The 24,907-nt window shown below is 39.7% G+C and overlaps 3 protein-coding genes across 4 annotated transcripts; 2 read left to right on the forward strand and 1 right to left on the reverse strand.

The window, feature by feature from the left end:
* The first annotated feature begins 613 nt into the window (after window positions 1–613).
* Window positions 614–7,494, forward strand: LOC126634541 (histone-lysine N-methyltransferase, H3 lysine-9 specific SUVH4-like). Its single transcript, XM_050305056.1, has 15 exons — window positions 614–1,346; window positions 1,454–1,543; window positions 1,645–1,707; window positions 2,238–2,292; window positions 2,547–2,656; window positions 2,933–3,109; window positions 3,516–3,614; window positions 3,829–3,927; window positions 4,651–4,700; window positions 4,792–4,880; window positions 5,168–5,327; window positions 5,473–5,578; window positions 5,709–5,891; window positions 6,472–6,708; window positions 7,037–7,494. Exons 1-15 carry the CDS (start codon window positions 927–929, stop codon window positions 7,148–7,150), a joined length of 2,052 nt encoding a protein of 683 aa, XP_050161013.1. The 5' UTR covers window positions 614–926; the 3' UTR covers window positions 7,151–7,494.
* Window positions 7,495–7,748: 254 nt separating this feature from the next.
* Window positions 7,749–9,431, reverse strand: LOC126634546 (FK506-binding protein 4-like). Its single transcript, XM_050305062.1, has 2 exons — window positions 8,971–9,431; window positions 7,749–8,765 (listed from the first exon to the last, which is right to left on the reverse strand). Exons 1-2 carry the CDS (start codon window positions 9,388–9,390, stop codon window positions 7,893–7,895), a joined length of 1,293 nt encoding a protein of 430 aa, XP_050161019.1. The 5' UTR covers window positions 9,391–9,431; the 3' UTR covers window positions 7,749–7,892.
* A 218-nt stretch (window positions 9,432–9,649) lies between these two features.
* Window positions 9,650–24,560, forward strand: LOC126634535 (alpha-mannosidase At3g26720-like). Of its 2 annotated transcripts, none has more exons than XM_050305048.1 (27): window positions 9,650–10,192; window positions 10,276–10,450; window positions 10,546–10,665; window positions 10,803–10,886; window positions 10,971–11,042; window positions 11,153–11,266; window positions 11,389–11,489; window positions 11,569–11,662; window positions 11,763–11,930; window positions 12,036–12,125; window positions 12,596–12,661; window positions 12,753–12,809; window positions 13,169–13,388; window positions 13,499–13,644; window positions 13,973–14,041; window positions 14,132–14,191; window positions 14,325–14,396; window positions 14,822–14,869; window positions 14,973–15,092; window positions 15,366–15,431; window positions 15,827–15,939; window positions 23,082–23,166; window positions 23,402–23,512; window positions 23,585–23,680; window positions 23,772–23,819; window positions 23,927–23,995; window positions 24,089–24,560. In XM_050305048.1, the coding sequence occupies exons 1-27, from the start codon at window positions 9,801–9,803 to the stop codon at window positions 24,302–24,304; spliced, it is 3,072 nt and encodes a 1,023-aa protein (XP_050161005.1). In that variant the 5' UTR covers window positions 9,650–9,800; the 3' UTR covers window positions 24,305–24,560. The 2 variants fall into 2 exon arrangements, with proteins under 2 accessions (XP_050161005.1, XP_050161006.1); XM_050305049.1 differs by having other exon boundaries at window positions 9,651–10,192; window positions 13,505–13,644.
* Window positions 24,561–24,907: the final 347 nt, after the last annotated feature.

Here is a 24,907-nt window from a genome sequence, read left to right on the forward strand (position 1 = left end):
CTTTAAAAATGCTTTTATTTTTTATTATTTTTAAATATAAATTTGAGCACATATAACGAGGTATCCTTACTTTGTTTCTTTGAAAAACAAAGAGACAAAAATATTTTTATTTTCGCATTTGCTTGTTATATTTTTCCTTTTTTAAAAGGAAGGTGGTTTAAATGTGATATACAAAAGAAAGTGACTATTTCTTACATGATGGAGTGTGTTCAAATATCATCAATGATTAATTTAATATTTAATTTAATAAAAATTTATCGTTTAACAAAAAAAAAGAAAGTAGAATGCAAAATGAGATCTCCGAACATTTAATCTGATAATGTATTTTATCTTCGTTACCTACCTAAGAGTACCGTGCCTTTACTGTCAAAGAGTATTGTATCTATTGTTTTTTGAGGACCAAGAATATCCATAAACATATTAAAAACTTTATTTTACAATTTAATTATCTTAGAAAAATATCAGAAAAGGAATTTTACAAGTAAGGAAAAATACCCATAAATGTCTAAAATCTGACAATACACCAATTTACAAGGGAAAATGTATCTAATTATGGAAACTCTAGTTTCGATTTGACAAGAATACCCTTCCTTCCTCGGGAAGAGGCCAAATCTGAGGAGCGTTCAAGCCTCAAGCCTAAAGTGAAGGAGAGGGAGGGAGGAATGGTGATGAAGGGGCGAGGGCGGGAATCAAGGCCTGTCCGTACTCTTCCGAAACCAGTACACGACAGTCAACAGTGACGCCAGCAAACCCACGAATACGCCCCCACGCTCCCCCACACACACACTCTCTCCCTCTCTCTCAGCTCCCTAAACCAAGGCTCCAATTTTCATGTGTGACTCGACGCCTCCTGATAAACCCTAGAATCTCAAGTTTTTCCCAAAATCACTCTCTCGCTTCTGCAGATACCTTCGAGTGAGTGAAAAATGGTGGTGAAATCTCTGGTTCAGAGCTCCGCCGATGCTGAAGGAGGCGCTGACGCTGCAGACCCACGTTCCAAAAACGAGATTTCTTCGCCGCCGCGAAGGAGAACTAGTTCTCGCCTTAAGGGCAAAGAGAAACCCCAGAAGCAACTCCTGATCCGCAAGAGAGTTGCATTACTTGATGAGCACAGAGACGGAGGAGAGCAAGACGGAGGGGGAGACGGAGGTAGCCTCAGCAAAAGACCCAATGTCGACGGTGGAAAAAGCTCCCATGCTAAAAATGAGGCTGGCGACGCCGGCTCTAACGGTGGTTTAGAAGGCGGAGCCAGCAAACCCACCGATTCTTCGGTTGAGAAGAGCGACCATGCTAAGGTCAAAGAGACCCTCAGGCTGTTCAACAAGCATTACCTTTATTTCGTACAGGTTTGTCCTCGTGAGGATTGAGCTCAGATTTTACCCTATTTGCATGTTTAAATGTTGAAAATGTTTGTGTAAGAAGTACGGTCAACTTTTAGAAATTTGATTCATAGGAAGAAGAAATGAGGTGCAGAAAAGTGGAGGCTGATAAGAAGGCCTCCAAATCCGCAAAAAAGGGCTCGAAATCTTCGAAAAAATCTAAGGTCAGTTTATCTTACTTACTCTTTTGCTTAACATGCATGTGGTCTCGAGACTGAGCATTTTGGTCTTTAATATGTTTCCCTAAATGAACAAATTTCCGCAGAAAGAGGCTTCCCCGCCAGAGGCAAAGGCGTCAAAACGACCTGATTTGAAGGCAGTATCCAAGGCAAGTCAGAATGATTCTTGCCTCATCACTGTCTTCTCATGATAGACATATTCTTTGTGTTTTCACAATGTCATATATTTTAAATTCAAACGATCTTAGGTGCAAGTGCTGTGCAGATACTTCTGTTTTGTAAAGTGATTCTGATGTACTATTCTTAGGAATTCTGAAGTAACGTGAAAATGAATGGAACATTGGTGCTGGTGTTAATCGTTGTGACACGACTCTGGTTTTATGAGTTTCCTACTTGATATCAATATGACAACTTTGTTTTGTAATAACAGTCAATGATGTTCCTTTTAGTGTTATTCTTGTTGATTGGGGAATTTTTATTTTATTTTAATGCAATTAGCTTATCCTGATTTTGATGGACATGTTTGTCTTTCTTGTACCTTTCTTTAATAATAAAATTCGTGTTAGTGAGTAAAAGAATGATGTTCCTGTTGGGAATATGATGGTCACATTCATGATTATAAGGTCTGATGTAATCTGCCCCTGTTTTTCTCTTGCTTTTAAATTATAATGTCTAGCAGATGATGGAGAGAAAAGAAATTTTGAATGCCACTAAAAGAATCGGAAGCATTCCAGGTTTGTGATTCTCACTTTGGTTGATTGTGCCTTTATGCCATGTGCTTTTATTGGTTTTGTTGACTGAAATACATTTTGGTTTGATTATGATATGTTTATGAGATTGATAATTGAAAACAGTTACTCTATTCTTTAATAAAATTGTTTCTTCTCAAAAAAAAAAAAAAAAATTGAAAACAGTTGCTTTTGAAATATGTACTCTCTTTTTTCCGAAGATTTTTATTTGTGGGTGCTAAAGTTTCCCTTCCTGGCAGGTATTGATGTTGGGCATCAGTTCTATTCTCGGGCTGAAATGGTTGCTGTTGGTTTTCATAGCCACTGGCTGAATGGGATTGACTATATGGGGCAAAACTACGGCAAAGGGGTAATGCATACTTTTTCCTCTGTGGACTTGAAAACTTGAGAATAAACCTACAATTTTTTTTTATTTATTATCACTTGTATATTTATTTCATTATTAACAATTTAACATATTGTTTGGTGGGTAGGGGGTTGTCTCTACTGTGATTAGTATGTAATATACAAACGTCCAAAAGTGTTGATGTTGATGTTGGTCCTCTTTTCTTTTGCTCGTATGATGTTCTAGTCTAAGTTAATAAATAAGAAGCAACTTCAGATTTTCCCCTTGTTGTTAATGCAGGAGTACAGTAACTACACATTTCCACTCGCAGTGGCCATTGTTATATCTGGCATGTATGAGGATGATTTGGATAATGCTGAGGATGTTGTGTATACTGGCCAAGGTGGTCATAATTTGACAGGTGATAAGCGTCAAATTCGAGACCAAGTTCTAGAACGTGGTAATTTAGCGCTCAAGGTGTGCATATAGAGTCTTCTACTTTTTGTTTTACAATTTTGTTCTCCTTTTCCATTTGGAATGGTAGTTGTTTATACATTCATTTTATTGTTCGTCCTGTGTGTTTGCAATGTGAGTTGGCTATATCAGAGTAGTTAACTTGTGTTGGTTTCTTGTTAGTTGTCACTGCTTCAAAGTAACTTAGTCCTATATATCAGGTATTCTTATGAATCAATCTATAAATTAAACTGATAGTTATAAGTTCTCTTTTCAAATGTATGAGTTATTCTCTAACAAGGACCACAAGTAAGGATTTGGTTTTTAACGGCAGACATGAGGATATCCAATTATCTGAACCTTTGGTCTATAGGTTCCAATCGATAATCACAAACAATCTAAGAATTTTATATGTTCTCACAAATTGCAGAATTGTGTGGACCAATGTGTACCTGTTAGAGTAGTTCGTGGGCATGATTGTAAAAGTAGTTATGTTGGCAAAGTTTACACTTACGATGGTTTGTACAAGGTAAAATTCTCTGAAGCATGTTATTTACTATTTTTACTATTTGTTTTCTCTATATCTCACTAAAACCATAGCTATCACTTTAATTATCAAGCACTACTTGTTTGTTGAACTTTCTGCTGATGTTAACAATGAAACAATTAGTCAAGTAGTTGCATATAAAGAAATGGTAGATCGACCTTTTTGCTTCTGACTAACTTTAACTTTCATTTTACAGGTTGTTCAGTATTGGGCAGAGAAGGGTCTTTCTGGATTTACTGTTTTTAAGTATCGTCTTAGGCGTATTGAAGGGCAGCCAGTGTTGACCACTAACCAGGTTATATTTTTTTTCAGTAGTACTTTTTTCCATTACCGACAAGAAGAGCCTTATTTGAGGCAATTTTTGTCCAGACTATGTGTAGAAATTCTTCTGTTATTAGTTAGCAAACGGAGGAATTATTTTGTTTTGTCACATAATCTGTAATTTTTTTGTGTGCTACCATTTCTAAGTTATTACGATGGGATTAGTGTACATTCAAGATATAAATATGTATCTTGATATTCATAATACAGAAGAGACTATTAGAGTTTACTTAAGTCTTATTTGGTACTATAATTATTCATAATAAGGTGCACCAGAGTCCTCTTTTTTCTTAGTCTGCTCTGGTGTCACATCATTTGAAGACAATTCTATTTTAATATCGGAAATTTTCTCACTTTTTTCTTTCCTAGCAAGCATGCTTTAGTCCTTAATGTAATTTGTTATGCTACTGCTGTTATTTTTAATTCCTCTGTTTAACTTTAACCAATGTTTTGGCCCTGCTTTTCTATTTCAATTTTTTTGCTCAATTTTGTTGTTGTGCCTGTGCTCACAATTGAACTAGATTGCATTATTATCTCTAGGTATGGTAATATATCTCAGTGGGTTATTCCTGTTTATAGACTCAGAATTTCAGAATGTCTTGTCTCATTTTCATTTCGACATGTCTAGCATGGTGAATCAGTGAGCAACTATGTATTTGAGTTATTATTTTCTTTAACATGCTCAATCGTTTAGCAGGTTCAATTTATCAATGGACGTGTACCGCAGTCTGTAGCAGAAATACGCGGGTATTTGGTGGAACACAGTTAAAATGTTAACATATTTTAAACTTCGTTTCAAATTGTAATTGTAATTACATTCTTTTGTTTTATTACTAAGATTGGTGTGTGAGGACATCAGTGGGGGCCAAGAGGATGTTCCCATTCCGGCTACCAATTTGGTTGATGATCCACCTGTTGCACCCACAGGCAAGTTGAATTATCAAATTTTAGAAATTTTCCCCGTCTTGGACGCACATGTGCATCTGAATAAAATAAATTTTCCCTAATTATCATTGAGTTGTCAATCTCAAATTTTAACATCTCATTAATCATCTATTTCACACTACATGATTGTGTCCAATTCCTAGATGTGGCGGTTGAACTTTTTCATGGACATGTGGTCTCCTCCAATTTGTTCAAACAGTCACTTGAATGATTTTCTATTCTAGACTAGGGCAAGTACAATAATCTGGTGTCAAATTCTTAAATTTCAGGTTTCACGTATTGTAAGTCTATCCAAGTTGCGCAAAATGTGAAGCTTCCCACAGATGCCACTGGATGCAATTGCAAAGGTTCTTGCACAGACCCCAAGACTTGTGCATGCACCATGCTTAATGGCGATGATTTCCCATATGTGCAGCGTGATGGTGGCAGGTGAGCAAGACATTAAACATGATGCTGTATCAATGTATCTACATGAAATTTTGATATTAGATGCCTAATAGTTTTGGCTGATGTTATTGCTTTATGTTCTTAACTTCTTATTTGAGGCTACTTTTGCATATGTTTTATCTTCCAGATTAATTGAGGCGAAGGATGTAGTGTTTGAATGTGGTCCAAAATGTGGTTGTGGACTTTCTTGCATCAATCGTACTTCTCAGAGAGGGCTGAAGTATCGTTTTGAGGTGGTGTTATTGCTGCTACTTTGTTTGGTTATATCGAACATAAACACATGATTACACAAATATCACTGCTTAGCTATTGTCAAAGTGGTACATGTTTAAAATGAAGGTTCTAAATAGTGGGCATTAGCAGGTTTTCCGGACACCAATGAAGGGATGGGCTGTTAGATCATGGGATTTTATACCTTCTGGAGCACCAGTCTGCGAGTACATAGGAGTAATTAGAAGGACAGAAGATGTAGATAGTGCCTTAGAGAACTATTACATATTTGACATGGATTGCTTGCAAACGATGAAGGGGCTGGATGGAAGAGAGGTATTTCCACTGCAGCTGTATTCAACTTTCCAATATGAAATGCATTTGTCATTTCCAGTTTGAAGTCTCTCTGTGGCTTTCTGTACTGTTTGATAAAAGATCACATCTTTATTTGATAGCTTTAAAAACCTAGTGCGTGCAAACTGAATCTCCTACTTGGTTTCTGCATGCATGAATTAATTATCTCGGTAGTTAATGGTTGTTCTGATATATTTTTAAGAATTGTTGATGATGGTTTATATTTTGGCTTTGATGTATGGAAGAATTTAATCACAAAGTTTTTGTATGTACAGACAAACTTGATAATGAAATGTTGGCAGAGAATGACTATTTTGTAAACTTGTAGTTGTTAGAACATATGACTATTTTTGGATGAACACTGCCCACAAGTGGCTTTCTATCTAATGACGTCACCTTCATGACCATGTGGATCTCTGTGAGGAAACAGCCATTTGTATGTTTTGTGTTAAACTCAATTACACTCTGCCATTTCATATGACATCTTTCTTTGTCAATTAATGTATTTTGATCTTGCTGAGGGGCACCCCAGAGATATTTGTCTCATTTATCTTTTTGACAGAGGCGATCACAAGCTGTATCCATACCAGCAGTTCATTCACTGGAGAGACCTGATGATCAGAGCTCTGATAGCGGGCCAGAGTTCTGCATTGATGCAGGTTCAAGTGGAAACATAGCAAGATTTATAAATCACAGTTGTGAGCCTAATCTGTTTGTCCAGTCTGTGTTGAGCTCACACCACGACTTAAAACTAGCTCGGGTGATGCTGTTTGCTGCGGACAACATACCTCCTCTGCAGGTCCCTCTTTCTCTATCTCTCTTTCTCTTGGTCGTTTTCATCATCAGTCAATCTTGTTTGTTTGAGGTTGAAAATGGGAACGTTCCGAGATAAAAATGCTGGTAACATTTTTAAAAGGAGTAATGGGTTGTGTGTTTATGAACTTTGTAGCCAACAAGGTTAATGTCTTGGTGCTTTAAATTCTGTTGATTTTAGGATCCTGATATGAATTTGTTCTCTGTTGGACGTGCTTGGAATCTTCTTTATGTGGACTTTAACTGCGAGTTCCAGTACTTGGATCTTAAACTTAATTTTGGAGTGGCTGACATTATTTTTGGATTTATGACAGGAGCTCACATATGACTATGGCTATGCCCTTGACAGTGTCATGGGTCCCGATGGGAAAGTGAAAAAGATGTTCTGCCATTGTGGTGCCACAGGTTGCAGGAAGCGCTTGTTCTAGGTGATGAAACTGTTATTTAGGCTCTTGACTTTGCAACAACTCCAGGTTGTGGGTTTATTGTTGTATTGTTCTGTAATTCCGTCGGGGCTGATCTAACCTCTATGCTTTGGGAGATTGTGCTTCAAATGCACAGAAAAGGCACATGTCAAACCATGGAAACATTTTGTAACTCACATGTCAAGAGAGAAAATTGAATTGAAATATCAGTATTTCGGTCAAAAACTAGGAACCTTGCATTCACCCCCGTTCCCCGTCTGCTCTTTTGGGCATATATAGTGGAATGGGATGGGGTAACGATGCATTCTACTCATCTAATATATCATCGATCCATATTTCCTATGTCATTTATTTATTTATTTTTGTTTTGACCAAGTCGATCTTAGATTCCCTCGGGAGTCCAGAAAAGTAGATTTCAGTGCAATGCGTGAAGGCATTTGCTATTTCCGGCATGAAAAAGCTGCTCCCCGGACTGCTCAAGTTTATTTCCCTTGTCTGGAAAAGTTTAATTCTTGCTTGAATATTATTCACCCTTCCTTAACAGGGGACTTGGAATTAGGTTTTTATCATTCCAGAAATTATCAAGCAAATCACGTAGGGGTTATGAAGAATGCAAAATTGCAAACCAGTAAGCATTCAATCGCAGCTTTGTTAGAGAAATACATCATTACATTACACGAAAATGAAAATGGCAGTTTACTTAACTCTGAAATGTCACATGTCCGTCTATCAGTGAAAAATTTATTCACTCATCGAATTCCAAACTGGTTTTTGTCCGGTATTGGCGTCCAGTTCTCTGTATACTGCTTCTTCCATCCGTTGTTGTATCCGGTTCATCTTCCTCCATTGCGCAAACATCTTCGTTATCCTCCGCTGCAATGGCAAGTGGCATCACTTTACAAGCCGCAGATTCCCTTCTATCACCTCCTGGTCTCTCTGACTCCCCATCGTATTCTATCATTACAGCATCGCTTGATTTCTTTCTCGGTATAAATGTGACAGGTTTTGAAAGATCAACAGAAGCATCCTCAGCCTGTGGTTCCATAGAATTTGATTTCCTCACCAGATTAAGGAAGTCCATATAGGCTTGCTTGTTAGACTCCTCATCTACGTCACCTGATGAATCAAACGTATAATGCGTATATCTTGAAGGATTTCGTATATAATCCGGAACTGCAGGATTTTCATTTGAATGAGTTTCTACAGTAACATCTTTGGCTCCCTCACCCTCTACATCTTCATTACTTTTGCAGTTAGAGTCAAACCGGACGCGTTTTTGTGTTTTAGACGAGTCTAACTGATTATCATTCTTCCTCTTCAGAATCGACTTCGGGTTGGGAGCATCTTCAGAGATGTTTTCAGCAGCTATGGCAGATGGTGCACCGTTCCCAGAAACCCTGAGGGAGTCAATTTTTTGAGCTGCTTCAGCATCTTGTTGGAGCCTAATCTTAGCTGCCAGGTGATTGGCACGTGGGTCTCTAGTGAAATCCTTGATGGAACTAGGAACCTCATCTTGAGTGTCTATGTCGATACCATAGTCGTTGACATCCCTCATATACAAGCGATCTCCAGCAGTTTCCTTGCCAACAGCCACTTTGTCATATCCATCTTCCTCATCCTGCATACACAAGAAAAATACAGGTTAGGTTAATACAGGCAGTCCCAACCCTCAATCATCATTACAATTTGATTCAGCACTTATTTAATGTTCACAGGAATTAGGATCAATCATCATTACAATACTGATTTCGGATTTGCTCAAACATCGAATTACACTACATAGTGATGGCATGATAATCTAATCAAGATAGAATGATAAATACCTCGAAGTCGAGAGTACAGTCCCAGCCGATTGAGGATTTAATTTCCCACTCCTCTTCGTTGTAGTCGTCTGGCTTGGGCTTTGTTGCAGGCTGACTGGAAGAAGAAGCAGATGCATCTTCCTCCTCGTCTTCTTCTTTGTCTTCCAAGTCGTCGTCAAGGTCTAGAAGGTCCTCCTCCAGGTCGTCACTGAAATCATTCTTTGACTTTGGCTTTGATTTTGAGTAGAAGGGTAGGGGTTCAGCTTCGGGTTCGGGGCTGCCCTTGTCTCTGTTCCATTCCCTCCTCTCCATTTCCTCGTCTGTTAGGGACCATAGCGAACTCAGAGACGACGGTGGACAGCTCGATGGCGACGGCGATGGCAATGAACCGGCTAGCGAGCCGAAGATTTTGCCTACTCGAACTTTAAACGTGTCTTCCATGGTTGGGATTTCGAATTCTGAATTCTGAAAACCTCAATTAGGGTTTAAATGGGAAACCTATGGATTGCACCGACCATACTACAACGGCACATCCCGATTTGAGTGGGCCTAATCCAATTTTGGGCTACATATTGGAGATTGCCATCAATAGCCCGTGGGTTAAGCATGGGCTGGACTTGTCATAGGATAATAAGTGAAGAAAATTTTGTGTATATCCGTTGGAAATTAAAAAATAATTAAAACCAAACCATCACTTTCATGATCATCATCATTAAAATGACACGCGCCAGACCTCCGGTACTAGACAAGAAAAGAAGTTCTCGCTTTCCGGTGAAGCAAGTCCAGTGAGAGAGACCGATCGCTTATTGATATGCTCTTTCAGGCAATCTCTGAGTAAATAATTTCAGTATATGGCTTCTACCGCTGCGGCGTTGTTTCTGTTCACGGCGGTGACGGCGGTCTTATTGGCTGGGTTACCGGGAGCAAAATCGGAGTACATAGCTTATAACACGACGGCGGGAATTGTCCCCGGAAAAATCAATGTTCATTTAGTTCCCCACTCTCACGACGACGTCGGGTGGCTTAAGACCGTTGACCAGTACTTCGTAGGCGCCAACAACTCAATTCGCGGCGCTTGCGTTCAGAACGTCCTCGACTCTGTAATTTCGGCTTTGCTGGAGGAGAAGAATCGGAAGTTCATCTATGTCGAGATTGCATTCTTTCAGAGATGGTGGAGACAGCAAAGCCCGGCCTTGAAGGCTAAAGTCAAGGAGCTGGTCAGCTCTGGTCAGCTCGAGTTCATGTAAATATTTCTTTCTTTGCACATTTTTTTAACTCAATTGTTACTTAAATTCTTAGAAGCATTTTTTGGTTTGGGTATTGAAGAAATGGAGGAATGTGTATGCACGACGAGGCCACCCCGCATTACATGGACTTGATTGATCAGACAACTTTAGGCCATCAATTTATTCTGAAAGAATTTGGTCAGGTTCCTCGAATCGGCTGGCAGATTGACCCTTTTGGCCACTCTGCTGTTCAAGCTTACCTGCTTGGTGCTGAGGTATGATATGTAATCTACCCACTTTTTCTTTCATCAATCATCGCTTATTGGCTTATTGCAATTGGAACTTACTAGAAAATTAATGCTCATTGCAGTTAGGATTCGATTCCCTCTTTTTCGCTCGAATAGATTACCAAGATAGAGCTAAGCGACTCCGGGATAAGACTCTTGAATTTATATGGCAGGGTTCTAGATCCCTTGCTTCATCTTCGCAGGTCATCTTTCTTTAATTTCCACAGTATTCAACTTGATAACACACTTTTCTTTCTCTGTTCCTAAACCACATTTATAAAAATGTACTTTCAGTTATTTAGAATTCATTGGCTCTCTGTGTTGCAAAATTCATTTGCAGATTTTCACAGGCATTTTCCCCAGACATTATGATCCCCCTGATGGTTTCGTGTTCGAAATAAATGATGTGTCACCCCCTATTCAGGTACGGTTCCTAAAAGGTTCATACAATGCATTTTTTATTTCTTGAGTCTTGAGCTCCTTTTTCACTTGGGAAATTTGTATGAAGGATGACGTTCTCATGTTCGACTACAATGTTCAAGAGCGAGTCAATGACTTTGTAGCAGCTGCTTTAGCACAGGTAGGGCCTAAAACAAATTGTATCAACTATAATGTTTTTCTGTTTTCCCTCTGGCTTCTCTTACTTGATTATCAGTTGCATTCAGTAAATAATTTTTTTTCCCCCTTTAGGCTAATGTGACAAGAACAAACCATATTATGTGGAACATGGGGACAGATTTCCGCTATCAATATGCATATTCATGGTTCAGACAGATGGACAAATTCATTCATTATGTCAATCAGGTACTTATAGTACGGCGTCTAGACAATGAATGTACCAAGAAGACTTATATTGTTTCATCCCAGCCTTTAAACTATGAGATTGTAAGTGATAATTTGAAAATTTGGTTTCATTTGGAAAATAGGATGGGCGTGTCAATGCATTGTATTCAACCCCATCAATCTACACTGATGCAAAATATGCGACAAATGAACAATGGCCTCTAAAAACTGATGATTTCTTCCCGTGAGTTTAACAAATCTTTCCTTTTAATCCTACTTATCATACATTTCTAAGTCTTTGTATTAAGCGGTACCAATTTCAGGTATGCAGATAAACCTAATGCATATTGGACTGGTTATTTTACAAGTCGTCCAGCCCTTAAAGGTTATGTCAGAAGTATGAGTGGTTACTATCAGGTAAGATCTCCCGTCTCTTTTTGTGATGTGGTTCTAGTGTCAAGTAGGTTGGTCCTTATAGGTTTTCTAACTACTATTGCTTTCCTTGTTCTGCTAATAGGCAGCTAGGCAATTGGAATTCTTTCGAGGCAGAAGTGATTCTGGACCAAACACTGATGCATTAGCTGATGCTTTGGCTATTGCTCAACATCATGATGCAGTTAGTGGTACAGAAAGACAGCATGTTGCTGCTGATTATGCAATGCGACTGTCAATAGGCTATTTACAGGTCAAAGTCACTTTATCTTCCAATGTTCCCATTACACTTTTTCTTATCGTTGTTGGTATTTATTTTGATTTAATATGTAAATCATATATTCATATCTCTCTGCAGGCTGAAAAGGTGGTTGCTTCCTCTCTTGCTTACCTTTCCAAGTCAGAATCAAGATCCGGACAGGAGCAAACTGTCACAAATTTTCAACAGGCAATATATTTTAAAACTTAGCACGAATTTCTTTTATACTATGAAGGTTGAAAAGTGTGTGCACTGACTCTTTATAAAAAAATTGAAATTTGAAAAGTTCGTGCACTGGAAGAGTAGACAAATTACGTACAGTGGTTGAATTTAAAACTTGTACGTGCATGTCTATCTTTTATGCATACTATGCTAGCAAATCCTTATCCACAAGGGGTAAAAAGACATTTGAATCATTATATCCTTTTGTTTTTGGTATTTTGGTGAAAATTTGACAGGGACAGGACATAAACCAGTTGGTAGCCACACCACTCCTGGGAACAGGAGATACCAAGTTCAAATTACCCCTTCCCCAATTGTCATAACATTACTATTTTTTTTATAAGATCATAACTTTACTTATGAAATCTCTTTTGTACATTATTTTCCAAGAACTGAGTTGAGCATCTATTTAATCCGGCATATTGATTTGTTGGCAGTGTCCTCTCCTAAATATTAGTTATTGTCCTCCATCAGAAGCTGTCTTGTCTAATGGAAAAAACTTGGTAAGCATGCTATAACTTCTTAAGCTGTATGCTTACGTCAAACTACTGGCCTTTCATATCATTTTAACATCATACGGAATCCTCCTTGCAGGTTGTTGTTGTCTACAATCCACTTGGTTGGAAGAGAGAAGAAGTGATACGTATCCCCGTGAGTACTAATTTTACTTCTTCTTTCTTTCTTTAACCTTTAATGATGTGCTTATTGATATTATATCTGATCATTGTCTCTTATTGACAGTTTTAATGTTAATCAAGTCTTCTTATATCATCCATATCTTTCATCATCTTTTTGCTTTTCTTAGAGCCATGACGTGTATTTCTAGCAACTTACGATGAAAGGCACCATTCTGTACTTTGTTTAATAATCCGATAAATGTAGATGTTGTATCATCTGAAAGAGCCATCTTTTTTATGGATTAAATTTTACAGTGCTTGTTGGAAATTAACATAACCTTAAAATTTGATGGTCACTTCTATGTGGCTGACTGCAACACAAATTTGTTACAGATTTCCAATGAAAAGGTTACTGTTCAGGATTCCAGTGGAACAGAAATTGAAGCTCAGCTTCTACCCCTATCAAACGCTTCTTTGAGGTTAAGGAGTTACTATGTTAGAGCATATTTGGGTAAAACTCCAGGTGAACCACCCAAGTATTGGCTAGCATTTTCAGTGACAGTACCACCAATTGGTTTCAGTTCTTACATTGTCTCAATTGCAAAACAGACAGGTTAGTAATGCTACTTACATTGTAATGCATTGTTCATCTACAGCTGAACAAATTTATCTTGCCCTGTCACACTAGCAAAACATGTTATCTTATATTATTTTACTTTTGAGATAAAGGTAGTGGTTCAACTGTTTCCAAAGTATACTCGTCAGAGAGAAGTATGAATAAGACCATAGAAGTTGGGAAAGGAAGTTTAAAGCTGCATTATTCTGCAGATGAAGGAAAACTTGCTCGTTATGTTAATAGCAGAAGTCAGGTAGGCTTATGTTTTTTTCTTACTCATACTTTTATGTTGAGTTAATATCATTTTCTTTATCCCTTGGCGTCTCTTTTGTAGTCTAATAGCATGCTCACTGCATAGTTTTGACACTGCATAAAAGCAGAAGTTTATAGTTTCATTTCCTTTTCCTTTTCATGTTCCCCAATTCATATATATATATATATATATATATGTCTTTGAATCTTAATTTTTTTCACTTAATTCAGGGTGCACCTTTTAAAACATTGATTTTCACTTAATGTGAGTTTCTGATTGATGTATCAATAATGCTAACATTTGTTATGTAATATATTTTTAATTGAAGGTTACATCATCTGCTGAACAATCATATAGTTATTATAGTGGAAATGACGGGACTGACAAAGATCCTCAGGTGGTAACATACAGAATATCTTGTAGCTTTCATTGTACTTCAAATATTTTTGTGATTGATTATCATTTGGGATTTTAATTCTTTCTGAAGGCGTCTGGGGCATATGTGTTTCGACCAAATAGCACAGTTCCTATAAAGTCTGAACGGAAGGTAGTCAAATATATTAGCACTTGACCAAACTTTTTGTTGATGAAGAATGATCTTTTGCTCCTGATTTTTTTTTTTTTTTCAATTTAGATGAACTGAATGACTGAGGTTAAGCAAAGTTTTAACCTTTTTCCAGGTTCCTCTAATTGTCATGCGTGGTCCAGTTCTAGACGAAGTACATCAACAGCTCAATCCATGGGTATCTCAGGTGATTCAATTGCCAAAGAAAATGTAGTTGATGCTCTATGTTTATCAGCAAACCTTCTTAACTTTTGCAGTTCCGATTAATTAGGAGACAAATGTTATGGTCCTTACTCTAGATTTTCCTCTTTTTTCATTTGCATAAGAAATTCTATAAAAAGTTCACCTAGGTGCCTTGATAAAAAATCTTTTGGGTGTCATGCAATGTACATTAATTGAGGTTTTGCAAATTTCCATATGAATAGGTGAACTTTAGTGTAATGGTTTTATTTGATCCTATAATACTCTTCTTTTTGGTGCATGCACAACACTTAAACAATACGAGAGTGAGTGAGTTTTTACCGAGGAAGTGCACTTGTTTAAATTTTTTTGGATAGTAACTATTGCAGAACAAGTTGGTACTTATATTAACACAATGCCACGCACAAACAGATTACAAGGGTGTACAAGCAAAAGGATCATGCTGAAATTGAGTTCACTGTAAGTTTACAGTTGTGTACTGATGTAGTTAAAAGATAAACAAATTTTCATGTTGTGGTTATTATAGAACTTGTCTTTTTAACTGTTATGGTCATCACTTTAGATCGGGCCTATACCTGCGGATGATGGGATTGGGAAGGAAATCACAACTCAAATTACAACAGCCGTGAAGACCAATAAGACATTCTACACAGATTCTAATGGCCGGGACTTCATTAAACGGGTATTTTGATACTTGTTACCGCTTAGATCTTATTGTTTATTGTTTAATATACTGTGGTCTTGGAAGTTTTAGTTGCATCATTTATCACTGTGACAAATACAGGAACATCCTATTTTGATGTTCTCACAATAATTCTTAACCTGGCTATTTTGCCAAGTTTAAATTTCATGGATGGATAACCAGATATCTTGGAAGCTGCAGTATGCATAAGTTTGTTTTGGATTACATAGTGTTTCAGGGTAACTTAATTTATTCCTTTCAAATGACTGGCAGATTCGAGATTTCAGGACAGATTGGGACCTACAAGTGAACCAACCAATAGCTGGAAACTATTACCCTGTATGCTTCCTTCTGTGGCACACTTCAACTTTGATCTATTATGATTGCAGTCCATATTAGTGTAGTATGCATTAGTATTAGAGGATCTCTTGTTCTCTATTTCCTCAGTTAAGCCAGAAGCTCCCTATGGCCTGTTAAATTAAACTTTTAAGCTTGACATTGTAATACAATTATCAATCCAATCCAATCCCATGATAGCTTGGCTCAAGTGATTAAGTGTTGTTTCAGGTTATATAAACCAAAGATGTTGATTTAGGTAGGATTAAACCTTTAACGCAAGAGCCAACCCACTCCATGCCATCCCTCTCTCATTTATGTTACCCCCATTTGAGCTTGACTTGAATCTGATGTTCTCCTCATCTTTTTGACTTTTTCTCCTTTAATCATTCTTTCAGATTAATCTTGGAATTTATGTTCAAGATGGCAGTACAGAAGTTTCAGTCTTGGTTGATCGTGCAGTGGGAGGAACTAGCTTGGTAGATGGTCAAATAGAGCTGATGCTCCACAGGTGTCCATCAACTTTGCTTTCTTTCTATTTGAAGAAATAAATATAATGCTTGTTATTCTACTGTAATGCATATTACTTAAATTATTAGGATTGTCCAAGGGCTTTGCCCCACACCAAAAGGAATCTTGGTGGTGGAATGAGGAGGTACAAACAAAGGTGAAGGCTAAGAAGGAATGTTGTAAAGCCTTATACAAGGAGAGGACCGATGAAAATGGTGAAAGGTATAGAAAAGCGAAGCAAGAGGCGAAGAAAGCTGTCAGAGAAGCTAAGTTAGCGGCTTACGACGATATGTATAAACGACTAGATACCAAAGAAGGAGAGTTGGATATCTATAAACTAGCTAGAGCAAGGGAAAAGAAGACAAGGGACCTAAACCAAGTGAGGTGCATCAAGGATGAGGATGGAAAGGTTCTTGCTACAGAGAACGCGGTTAAAGACAGATGGAGAGGTTATTTTCATAATCTTTTCAATGAAGGACATGAAAGGAGTGCTTCTTTAGGGGAGTTGAGTAACTCAGAAGAGTGTAGAAACTACTCCTTTTATCGTCGAATCCGGAAGGAAGAAGTGGTTGTAGCTTTGAAGAAGATGAAGCATAGAAAAGCAATAGGCCCAGACGATATACCAATCGAAGTGTGGAAAGTTTTGGGAGAGACAGGTATAACATGGCTCACTGACCTTTTCAATAGGATTTTGAAAACGAAGAAGATGCCAAATGAGTGGCGAACGAGCACTTTGGTGCCTATCTTCAAGAATAAGGGCGACGTACAAAATTGCATGAACTATAGGGGTATTAAGCTAATGAGTCATACAATGAAGCTCTGGGAGAGAGTCATTGAGCATAGATTGAGGCAAGAGACACGGGTTTCGGACAACCAATTCGGGTTCATGCCAGGGCGCTCAACCATGGAGGCAATCTATCTCTTACGAAGATTGATGGAAAGATATAGAGATGGGAAAAAGGATTTACACATGGTCTTTATAGATTTGGAAAAAGCGTATGATAGGGTCCCAAGAGACATTCTTTGGAGGATTTTAGAGAAGAAAGGAGTACGAGTAGCATATATCCAAGCTATAAAGGATATGTATGAAGGAGCAAAGACTGCCGTAAGAACTCATGAAGGACAAACCGAAAGCTTTCCCATAACTGTAGGATTACATCAAGGCTCATCCTTAAGTCCTTACCTTTTTGCGTTGGTAATGGATGAGTTAACAGGACATATTCAAGATGATATTCCTTGGTGTATGCTTTTCGCAGACGATATAGTGTTGATAGATGAAACTCAGGAAGGGGTAAATGCAAAGCTTAACCTTTGGAGAGAAGTGTTGGAATCTAAAGGTCTTCGCCTAAGCCGATCAAAGACAGAATATATGGAGTGCAAGTTCAGTGCAAATGGAGGCCAAAACGAGTTAGGGGTGAGGATCGGAGATCAAGAAATACCAAAGAGCGACCGTTTTCGTTACCTAGGATCTATCTTGCAAAAGAACGGAGAATTAGATGGAGATCTCAACCATAGAATACAAGCTGGATGGATGAAGTGGAAGAGTGCATCCGGCGTGTTGTGTGACCGCCGTATGCCACTGAAGCTCAAGGGAAAATTTTATAGGACGGCAATAAGGCCGGCGATGCTGTATGGCACAGAATGTTGGGCGGTGAAACATCAACACGTACACAAAATGGGTGTAGCGGAGATGAGGATGCTTCGTTGGATGTGTGGGCACACGAGAAAGGATAAGATTAGGAATGAGGATATCCGGGGTAAAGTAGGAGTAGCCGAAATTGAAGGAAAGATGAGAGAAAATCGGTTACGGTGGTTTGGACATGTGCAAAGAAGGCCTACTGACGCTCCGATTAGAAGATGCGACTATGGGACAGAGGTTCAAGGCCGAAGGGGTAGAGGAAGACCTAGGAAAACTTTGGAAGAGACTCTAAGAAAAGACTTAGAGTACTTGGATCTAACGAAGGACATGACACAGGATCGAGCACAATGGCGTTCTAAGATTCATATAGCCGATCCCACTCAGTGACTTGGATTTTCCAAGTCTCCAACCAAGAAGTTTTCCTCACTCGGGAAATTAAGGGAACACTACCCCAACCTACATGCTCCACTCAGAAAGCTTCAACATACAAGCTTCAACAAAAGAAAATTCAAAGAACTTAGCGAAGAAGGCTTTGGTGTATTTAACACAATACGTTGAAATGAAGGAAAGCTTATTTATTGATATCCCCGATAAGCTACAAATATGTACATATACATGAGTCAAAATAAACACACAAGAGGGAGCCTTCACAAAGGTTGCTTAGGAGAAGTCTCAGCAGTCGGTAGAGCCCCAGAAAGAGAAGGCACCGGAGGGGGATCATTTGGAGCCTCAGTACTGGACAGAACCCTAGAAGGATGAGGCATCAGAGGTTGATCATTTGGAGCTTCATTACGCGGTACAGCCCCAGAAGACGAAGGCAATAAATGCCTTTGGAACAAACCCACAAATCTCTGATGATCAAGTAAAACCTGACCATCAGTTTCCTTCATCTGGTCAAGCTTCCTCTTCATGTTTGTAGCATAGTCATGTGCGAGCCGGTGCAACTGTTTATTCTCATGCTTGAGCCCTCTAATCTCCTGTTTGAGACTCATCACTTCAGCCGCCAATGATTCAACTTGGCGGGTTCGAGCAAATAGGCGTTGGGCCATATTAGACACAGAACCTGCACACTGAACACTGAGAGCCAGCGAATCCTTAACAGCTAACTCATCAGACCGTTTGGAAAGTAGTCTGTTATCTTTGGGAGTGAGAAGGTTCCTGGCCACCACCGCAGCAGTCATATCATTCTTCATCACGGAATCCCCAACGGTAAGAGGACCAGTTGGGGAGACGAAGGATGGGCGCCATATGTTGTCTGGAGAAGGCGGGGCTGCCTCTTCAACAAGGTTCAAGTCAAAACGACGGTCGGAGGGGCCAGACATTTTCAAAGGTGTTGAAGAGAGAAGAGGTCGGACAAATCAAGATCTTAGAAGTGCAAGAATGAAGCTTCTACTGGTGGAGATTCAAGTGTGCTTTGGAACTTAATGCCAGCCTCTATAAAAATCTGCACTCGACGGAGCTTCAGAAATCAAAGAGGCGCCTGCTCAGAAATCGAAGAGGCGTTTGCTTTCTCAAAAGTTGGGCTGCTTAGAGATCACGAGGGTTGATCTCAGAAATCGAAGAGCCGTTTGCTTTCTCAAAAGTTGGGCTGCTCAAAGACCACGAAGGCCGATCTCAGAAATCGAAGAGGCGCTCGCTTTCTCAAAAGCTGGGCTCCCTAGAGACCACGAGGGCCGATCTCAGAAATCGAAGAGGCACCTACTTTTCCAGCCTTGTCAGCACCTGTCACACGCACACTCAGCTTTGCGGAAATTATGGGCATTCTGTCAAAGACTTCTGGGGAAGTAGAAAACACATGAATCTTACTGTTCAATCACCCACTTCCCACACGCAACAATAGCTCATGGGTACCACAGATAACTTTGCCAAAGTTCTCTGCCAAAGTTGAGCACGTGAAGCTTGCAGCTCCCACTACATCGCTCTGACCAAGAAGGGTAAAAGAATAGCAAAGAAACAGCACTAACAAAGTTTAGACCCATAAATTTTGAAGGTATAGCTACCATATTATTACCCACAAGGGTAAAGGAACAGTACCACTGCTGGATAATTGGAAAGTCCATGTATGTCAACCTCTGTGCTTCGTGGCAAGGTAGACTAGCAAACATGCCCAACCTTTACTCACATTCGAGAAAACACTCCCAATAAGATTGCTTGCTCCAAAATCGAAGAGGCACCGTCCTCCGAATCTAAAGAGCCAGACTCCCAACATGACTACTTTCTTAAAAATCGAAGAGAGGGTAAATGAACAGTACCATTGCTGGATAATTGGAAAGTCCCTGTGTGTCAACCTCTGTGCTTCGTGGCAAGGTAGACTAGCAAACATGCCCAACCTTTACTCACATTCGAGAAAACACTCCCAACAAGATTGCTTGCTCCAAAATCGAAGAGGCACCGCCCTCCGAATCTCGAGAGCCACTCTCCCAACATGATTACTTTCTCAAAAATCGAAGAGACACTGCTCCCCGAATCTCGAGAGCCAGACCCCCAGCATGATTGCTTTCTCAAAAATCGGTGAGGCACCGTTCTCCGAATCAATCGAAGAGGCGCTCGCTTTCTCAAAAGCTGGGCTGCTCAGAGACCACGAGGGCCGATCTCAGAAATCGAAGAGGCATCTACTTTTCTAGCCTTGTCAGCACCTGTCACACGCACACTCAGCTTTGCAGAAATTATGGGCATTCTGTCGAAGACTTCTGGTGAAGTAGAAAGCACATGAATCTTACTGTTCAATCACCCACTTCCCACACGCAACAATAACTCATGGGTACCACAGATCACTTTGCCAAAGTTCTCTGCCAAAGTTGAGCACGTGAAGCTTGCAGCTCCCACTACATCGCTCTGACCAAGAAAGGTAAAAGAATAGCAAAGAAACAGCACTAACAAAGTTTAGACACATAAATTTTGAAGGTCTAGCTACCATATTATTACCCACAAGGGTAAAGGAACAGTACCACTGCTGGATAATTGGAAAGTCCCTGTGTGTCAACCTCTGTGCTTCGTGGCAAGGTAGACTAGCAAACATGCCCAACCTTTACTCACATTCGAGAAAACAGTCCCAACAAGATTGCTTGCTCCAAAATCGAAGAGGCACCGTCCTCCGAATCTCGAGAGCCAGACTCCCAACATGACTACTTTCTCAAAATCGAAGAGAGGGTAAAGGAACAGTACCATTGCTGGATAATTGGAAAGTCCCTGTGTGTCAACCTTTGTGCTTCGTGGCAAGGTAGACTAGCAAACATGTCCAACCTTTACTCACATTCAAGACAACACTCCCAACAAGATTGCTTGCTCCAAAATCGAAGAGGCACCGCCTTCCGAATCTCGAGAGCCAGACTCCCAACATGATTACTTCCTCAAAATCGAAGAGACACTGCTCTCCGAATCTCGAGAGTCAGACCCCCAGCATGATTGCTTTCTCAAAAATCGAAGAGGCATCGTTCTCCGAATCTCGAGAGCCAGATACCACAGACCACTTTTTCAAAGTGCTCTGACAGAGTTAAAACATGTGAAACTGGCAGCTCCCACTACCGTGCTATGACCAAGCAGGGTAAAGGAATAGCATTACTACTTGTTGTTAGGGAGACTCCTATATATGTCGACCTCCATCCCCAACGGACAGGCAGACCTGCAAAAATGCTCAACCCTTCATCATATCTGAGAGGGCACTCCCAACAAAGCCTTTCGAAATATTCAGCTTTCTTTCCCCCCGATAATACCTCTGCAAACAAGCTATACTAGAGCAAGAATATCTCATATCATCAGGGTTAAAAGCAAGAGTATCCCATATCATGCTTTTTCCCTGTTTTTTCTTTTGGCCTTGTTTTTACCTGCAAGACAAGGAGAAAGAGAGCAATCAGTCAGCACTTGGAATCAAGCTTCCAGCCAGGAACTGACTGCCTGGAACCCCTTACCTGATTACTTACCTGGCATTGCTCTCGAGTACTCATCTTCATCATCTTATGTTTCCAGGGAAGATTCCGCATCTGCTTGAGGAACAGATAGGGCAAGTGCGAAGGATACAAGGAAGCATGTGGAGACAAGCGTAACAGCACACGTGCCGATACATCCATTACTCTGTCAAAAGCAAAAGTATCCCATATCAGCAGGGTGGAACGTACTCTAGATTTGATGGACTTGTTTTGACCCTCAAATTCTTCAGTCGGCCTTATACTCTGGAGGAAACCAGAAAACCCTCCAGCTCAGTTCAAGAATAAGCCTGTGGAAAGTTACTTCTTCAAAAGCAAAAGTATCTCATATCATCTCTTCTCATTTTTCTTCTCTTTATCCTTCATGCTGCTGCAAGATGGGGAGAAGGTGAACAATCAGTCGGAGCTCTGATTGCTTACCTTGTCTGTCACCTCTTTCAGCAGACCCCCTAGCTCGGCGACTTGGGGGACTCCTACTACATGGTTTGTATCGCGCTTGACCAAGCCTGAAACTACAAGTAAGCTTCAAGTGAAATTGATACATTACCTTGTGCATCTCCACCAGTTAAAGATACCACCCCTGGATGGAGGAAGAGTACTTCCAGAGAAGATGCCACATCTACCTATGAGACAGATAAGGCAAGTCAAGACGACACCACACTCCGATACTTAGAAGTTTCGTGATTACGAGATCATTCTCCCACAATATTTCCTAATGTCATTTGTACTAAATCATTCACTCGTACTCACTAAAGGAGAGCTTGAACCTATGTACTTGTGTAAACCCTTCACAATTAATGAGAACTCTTCTATTCCGTGGACGTAGCCAATCTGGGTGAACCACGTACATCTTGTGTTTGCTTTCCTATCTCTATCCATTTATATACTTATCCACACTAATGACCGGAGCAATCTAGCGAAGATCACAAAAAGCGACCGTTTTCGTTACCTATGATCTATCTTGCAAGAGAACGGAGAATTAGATGGAGATCTCAACCATAGAATACGAGCTGGATGGAAAGAGTGCATCCGGCGTGTTGTGTGACCGTCGTAGGCCACTGAAGCTCAAGGAAAAATTTTATAGGACGGCAATAAGGCCAACGATGTTGTATGGCAGAGAATGTTGGGTGGTGAAGCATCAACACGTACACAAAATGGGTGTAGCGGAGATGAGGATGCTTCGTGGGATGTGTGGGCACACGAGAAAGGATAAGATTGGGAATGAGGATATCCGAGGTAAAGTAGGAGTAGCCGAAATTGTAGGAAAGATGAGAGAAAATCGGCTCTGGTGATTTGGACATGTGCAAAGAAGGCCGACTGACGCTCCGGTTCGAAGATGTGACTACGGGACAGAGGTTCAGGGCCGAAGGGGTAGAGGAAGACCTAGGAAAACTTTGGAAGAGACTCTAAGAAAAGACTTAGAGTACTTGGATCTAACGGAGGGCATGACACAAAACCGAGCGCAATGGCGTTCTAGGATTCATATAGCCGACCCCACTTAGTGGGAAAAGGCTTTGTTGTTGTTGTTGTTGTTGTTGCTTGCATTGTCGTTATCTCTAGTATGCTTCTGTTGTTTTGTAGGAGGTTGCTTCATGATGATACCCGAGGTGTTGGTGAGGTACTGAATGAAACAGTTTGCATCCCTGAGAAGTGTGAAGGTTTAACTGTAAGTATACCTCTTGAGCTACATCCCCAAGCATGTTTATCATAGCATATAATAATTATTTTACCCCACCAGCTTGGGATGGGAAAAATTTGACATTCAACCGTATGGATCTTTTTAAAGACAATTAGTTTAGAGCTGGAATTCAAAGAAAGACCTCTTCCTCCATTCTCCATTCAACGGTTTTCTTCAGCATAACATGATATTGAAATCATGTTGGCGAAATGCAATTGTGCAGATCCAAGGGAAGTTTTACGTGAGGATCGATAATCTTGGAGAAGGTGCTAAGTGGCGTCGCACGCTTGGGCAAGAGATAAATTCTCCGCTTCTTTTGGCCTTCACAGAACAGGTGAGGAAGTGCTTGAAGTTGATCAAGTGCTATCATGCCACGATGCTCAAATGGTGAAATTTCTTCTTGCAGGATGAAAATGATTGGGTGAATTCTCATGCATTGACTTTCTCTGGAATTGATCCTTCCTATGCTTTACCAAACAATACTGCTGTCATAACACTCCAGGTATTTCGGGGGATGCATTATGGGCATGTTTCTGATATCGGTACTCCACTCCATATTGTAATCTGGTTTGTTGCTTTCCTGAACATTGCAGGAACTTGAAAATCGGGAAGTACTCCTCCGGCTGGCCCACCTATATGAGGTCTCACTTTCTCTCTTACTCTTCTTGGTTTTAGTTTGCAGTAAGTTTTCACTTCAGTGCTAGATATTCGAATTCATAATTTTTGTGGCTGTTTGATAAATTTGAAGATTGGAGAAGACAAAGACTATTCTGTACTGGCGAATGTGGAACTAAAGAAGTTGTTCCCAACAAAGAAGGTAAAAGCAATGGATAAGCGCGTGATTCCCAGTACTGAAATTGAATGATCTTTCTTTTTAGTGAATGATTAACTTGGTTCTATTATTTTTCAGATCAGCAAAGTGACAGAGATGAGTTTGTCGGCCAATCAAGAAAGATCTGAGATGGAGAAGAGGAGGTTAGTATGGAAAGTAGAAGGTTCCGACCAAGAGTTCAAGGTGGTGAGGGGTGGACCTGTCGACCCTGCAAAACTGGTAGTGGAACTAGCTCCAATGGAAATACGCACTTTCATTGTCGACTTTGATCACCTCCGTATGTATGGTTCGTGAAAATGAAGGTTTTGTGCCTCTCGTACAATTGCATCGGAGTTGCGTTTTGAGGGCGTCTGAGTGTTCCAAGGGACACTCAGTCCTTGTTGAAGAGTTGTTTAGTAAATGTATGTATAGCGTAATAAGAATCTCCATATATGAAGGGAGAATGGTAGTTTGGTTAAATTTCCAGAAATCCGAATATGTTAAACTTAAAAACAAGTCGGAATGTCGTGGGCGAATAACAAGTTGGAACCTTCCTTTGAGAGTGCTTAAATGATAAGTGACATTTGTAAGTGAATTTTTTTTTTTTTTTTTCAATTCTAAGAAAAATTATTGGTATAATATTTGGATACCCACTATTTATGTACTCATCTTCTGATTTGGATACCCACTAAAAAAAGTATCAGGTGTTTTTTGTTTTTTAAAGTATACAAAAAAATCAGTAAACAATAAAATAGGCGTTAAAATATCGTTGAATAAAAAATAAAAAATAAAAAAGTAAGTACTCAACAACGAGTGTCCAAGTCCTACCCATTCTCGAAGTGAAAATAAAAATTTGAAAACTAACAAATAGAATCTCCTTATCCGAATTGAAATAGTAACACGTAAGTGGAAAAACAT

Source organism: Malus sylvestris, chromosome 9 (genome assembly GCF_916048215.2).
Source record: "Malus sylvestris chromosome 9, drMalSylv7.2, whole genome shotgun sequence".
Taxonomy (NCBI): domain Eukaryota; kingdom Viridiplantae; phylum Streptophyta; class Magnoliopsida; order Rosales; family Rosaceae; genus Malus; species Malus sylvestris.

Bases quoted from the DNA above. Each gene is read 5' to 3' on its own strand.
- LOC126634535 (XM_050305048.1), top strand. From the start codon at position 9,801: ATGGCTTCTACCGCTGCGGCGTTGTTTCTGTTCACGGCGGTGACGGCG. The intron at 14,042-14,131 runs GTGGTAACATAC...TTCTTTCTGAAG, and splicing joins GGACTGACAAAGATCCTCAG to GCGTCTGGGGCATATGTGTT. The intron at 23,820-23,926 runs GTCTCACTTTCT...ATAAATTTGAAG, and splicing joins GGCTGGCCCACCTATATGAG to ATTGGAGAAGACAAAGACTA.
- LOC126634541 (XM_050305056.1), top strand. From the start codon at position 927: ATGGTGGTGAAATCTCTGGTTCAGAGCTCCGCCGATGCTGAAGGAGGC. The intron at 1,544-1,644 runs GTCAGTTTATCT...AAATTTCCGCAG, and splicing joins AATCTTCGAAAAAATCTAAG to AAAGAGGCTTCCCCGCCAGA. The intron at 5,328-5,472 runs GTGAGCAAGACA...TTTATCTTCCAG, and splicing joins GTGCAGCGTGATGGTGGCAG to ATTAATTGAGGCGAAGGATG.
- LOC126634546 (XM_050305062.1), bottom strand. From the start codon at position 9,390: ATGGAAGACACGTTTAAAGTTCGAGTAGGCAAAATCTTCGGCTCGCTA. The intron at 8,766-8,970 runs GTATTTATCATT...TTGTGTATGCAG, and splicing joins ACTGTACTCTCGACTTCGAG to GATGAGGAAGATGGATATGA.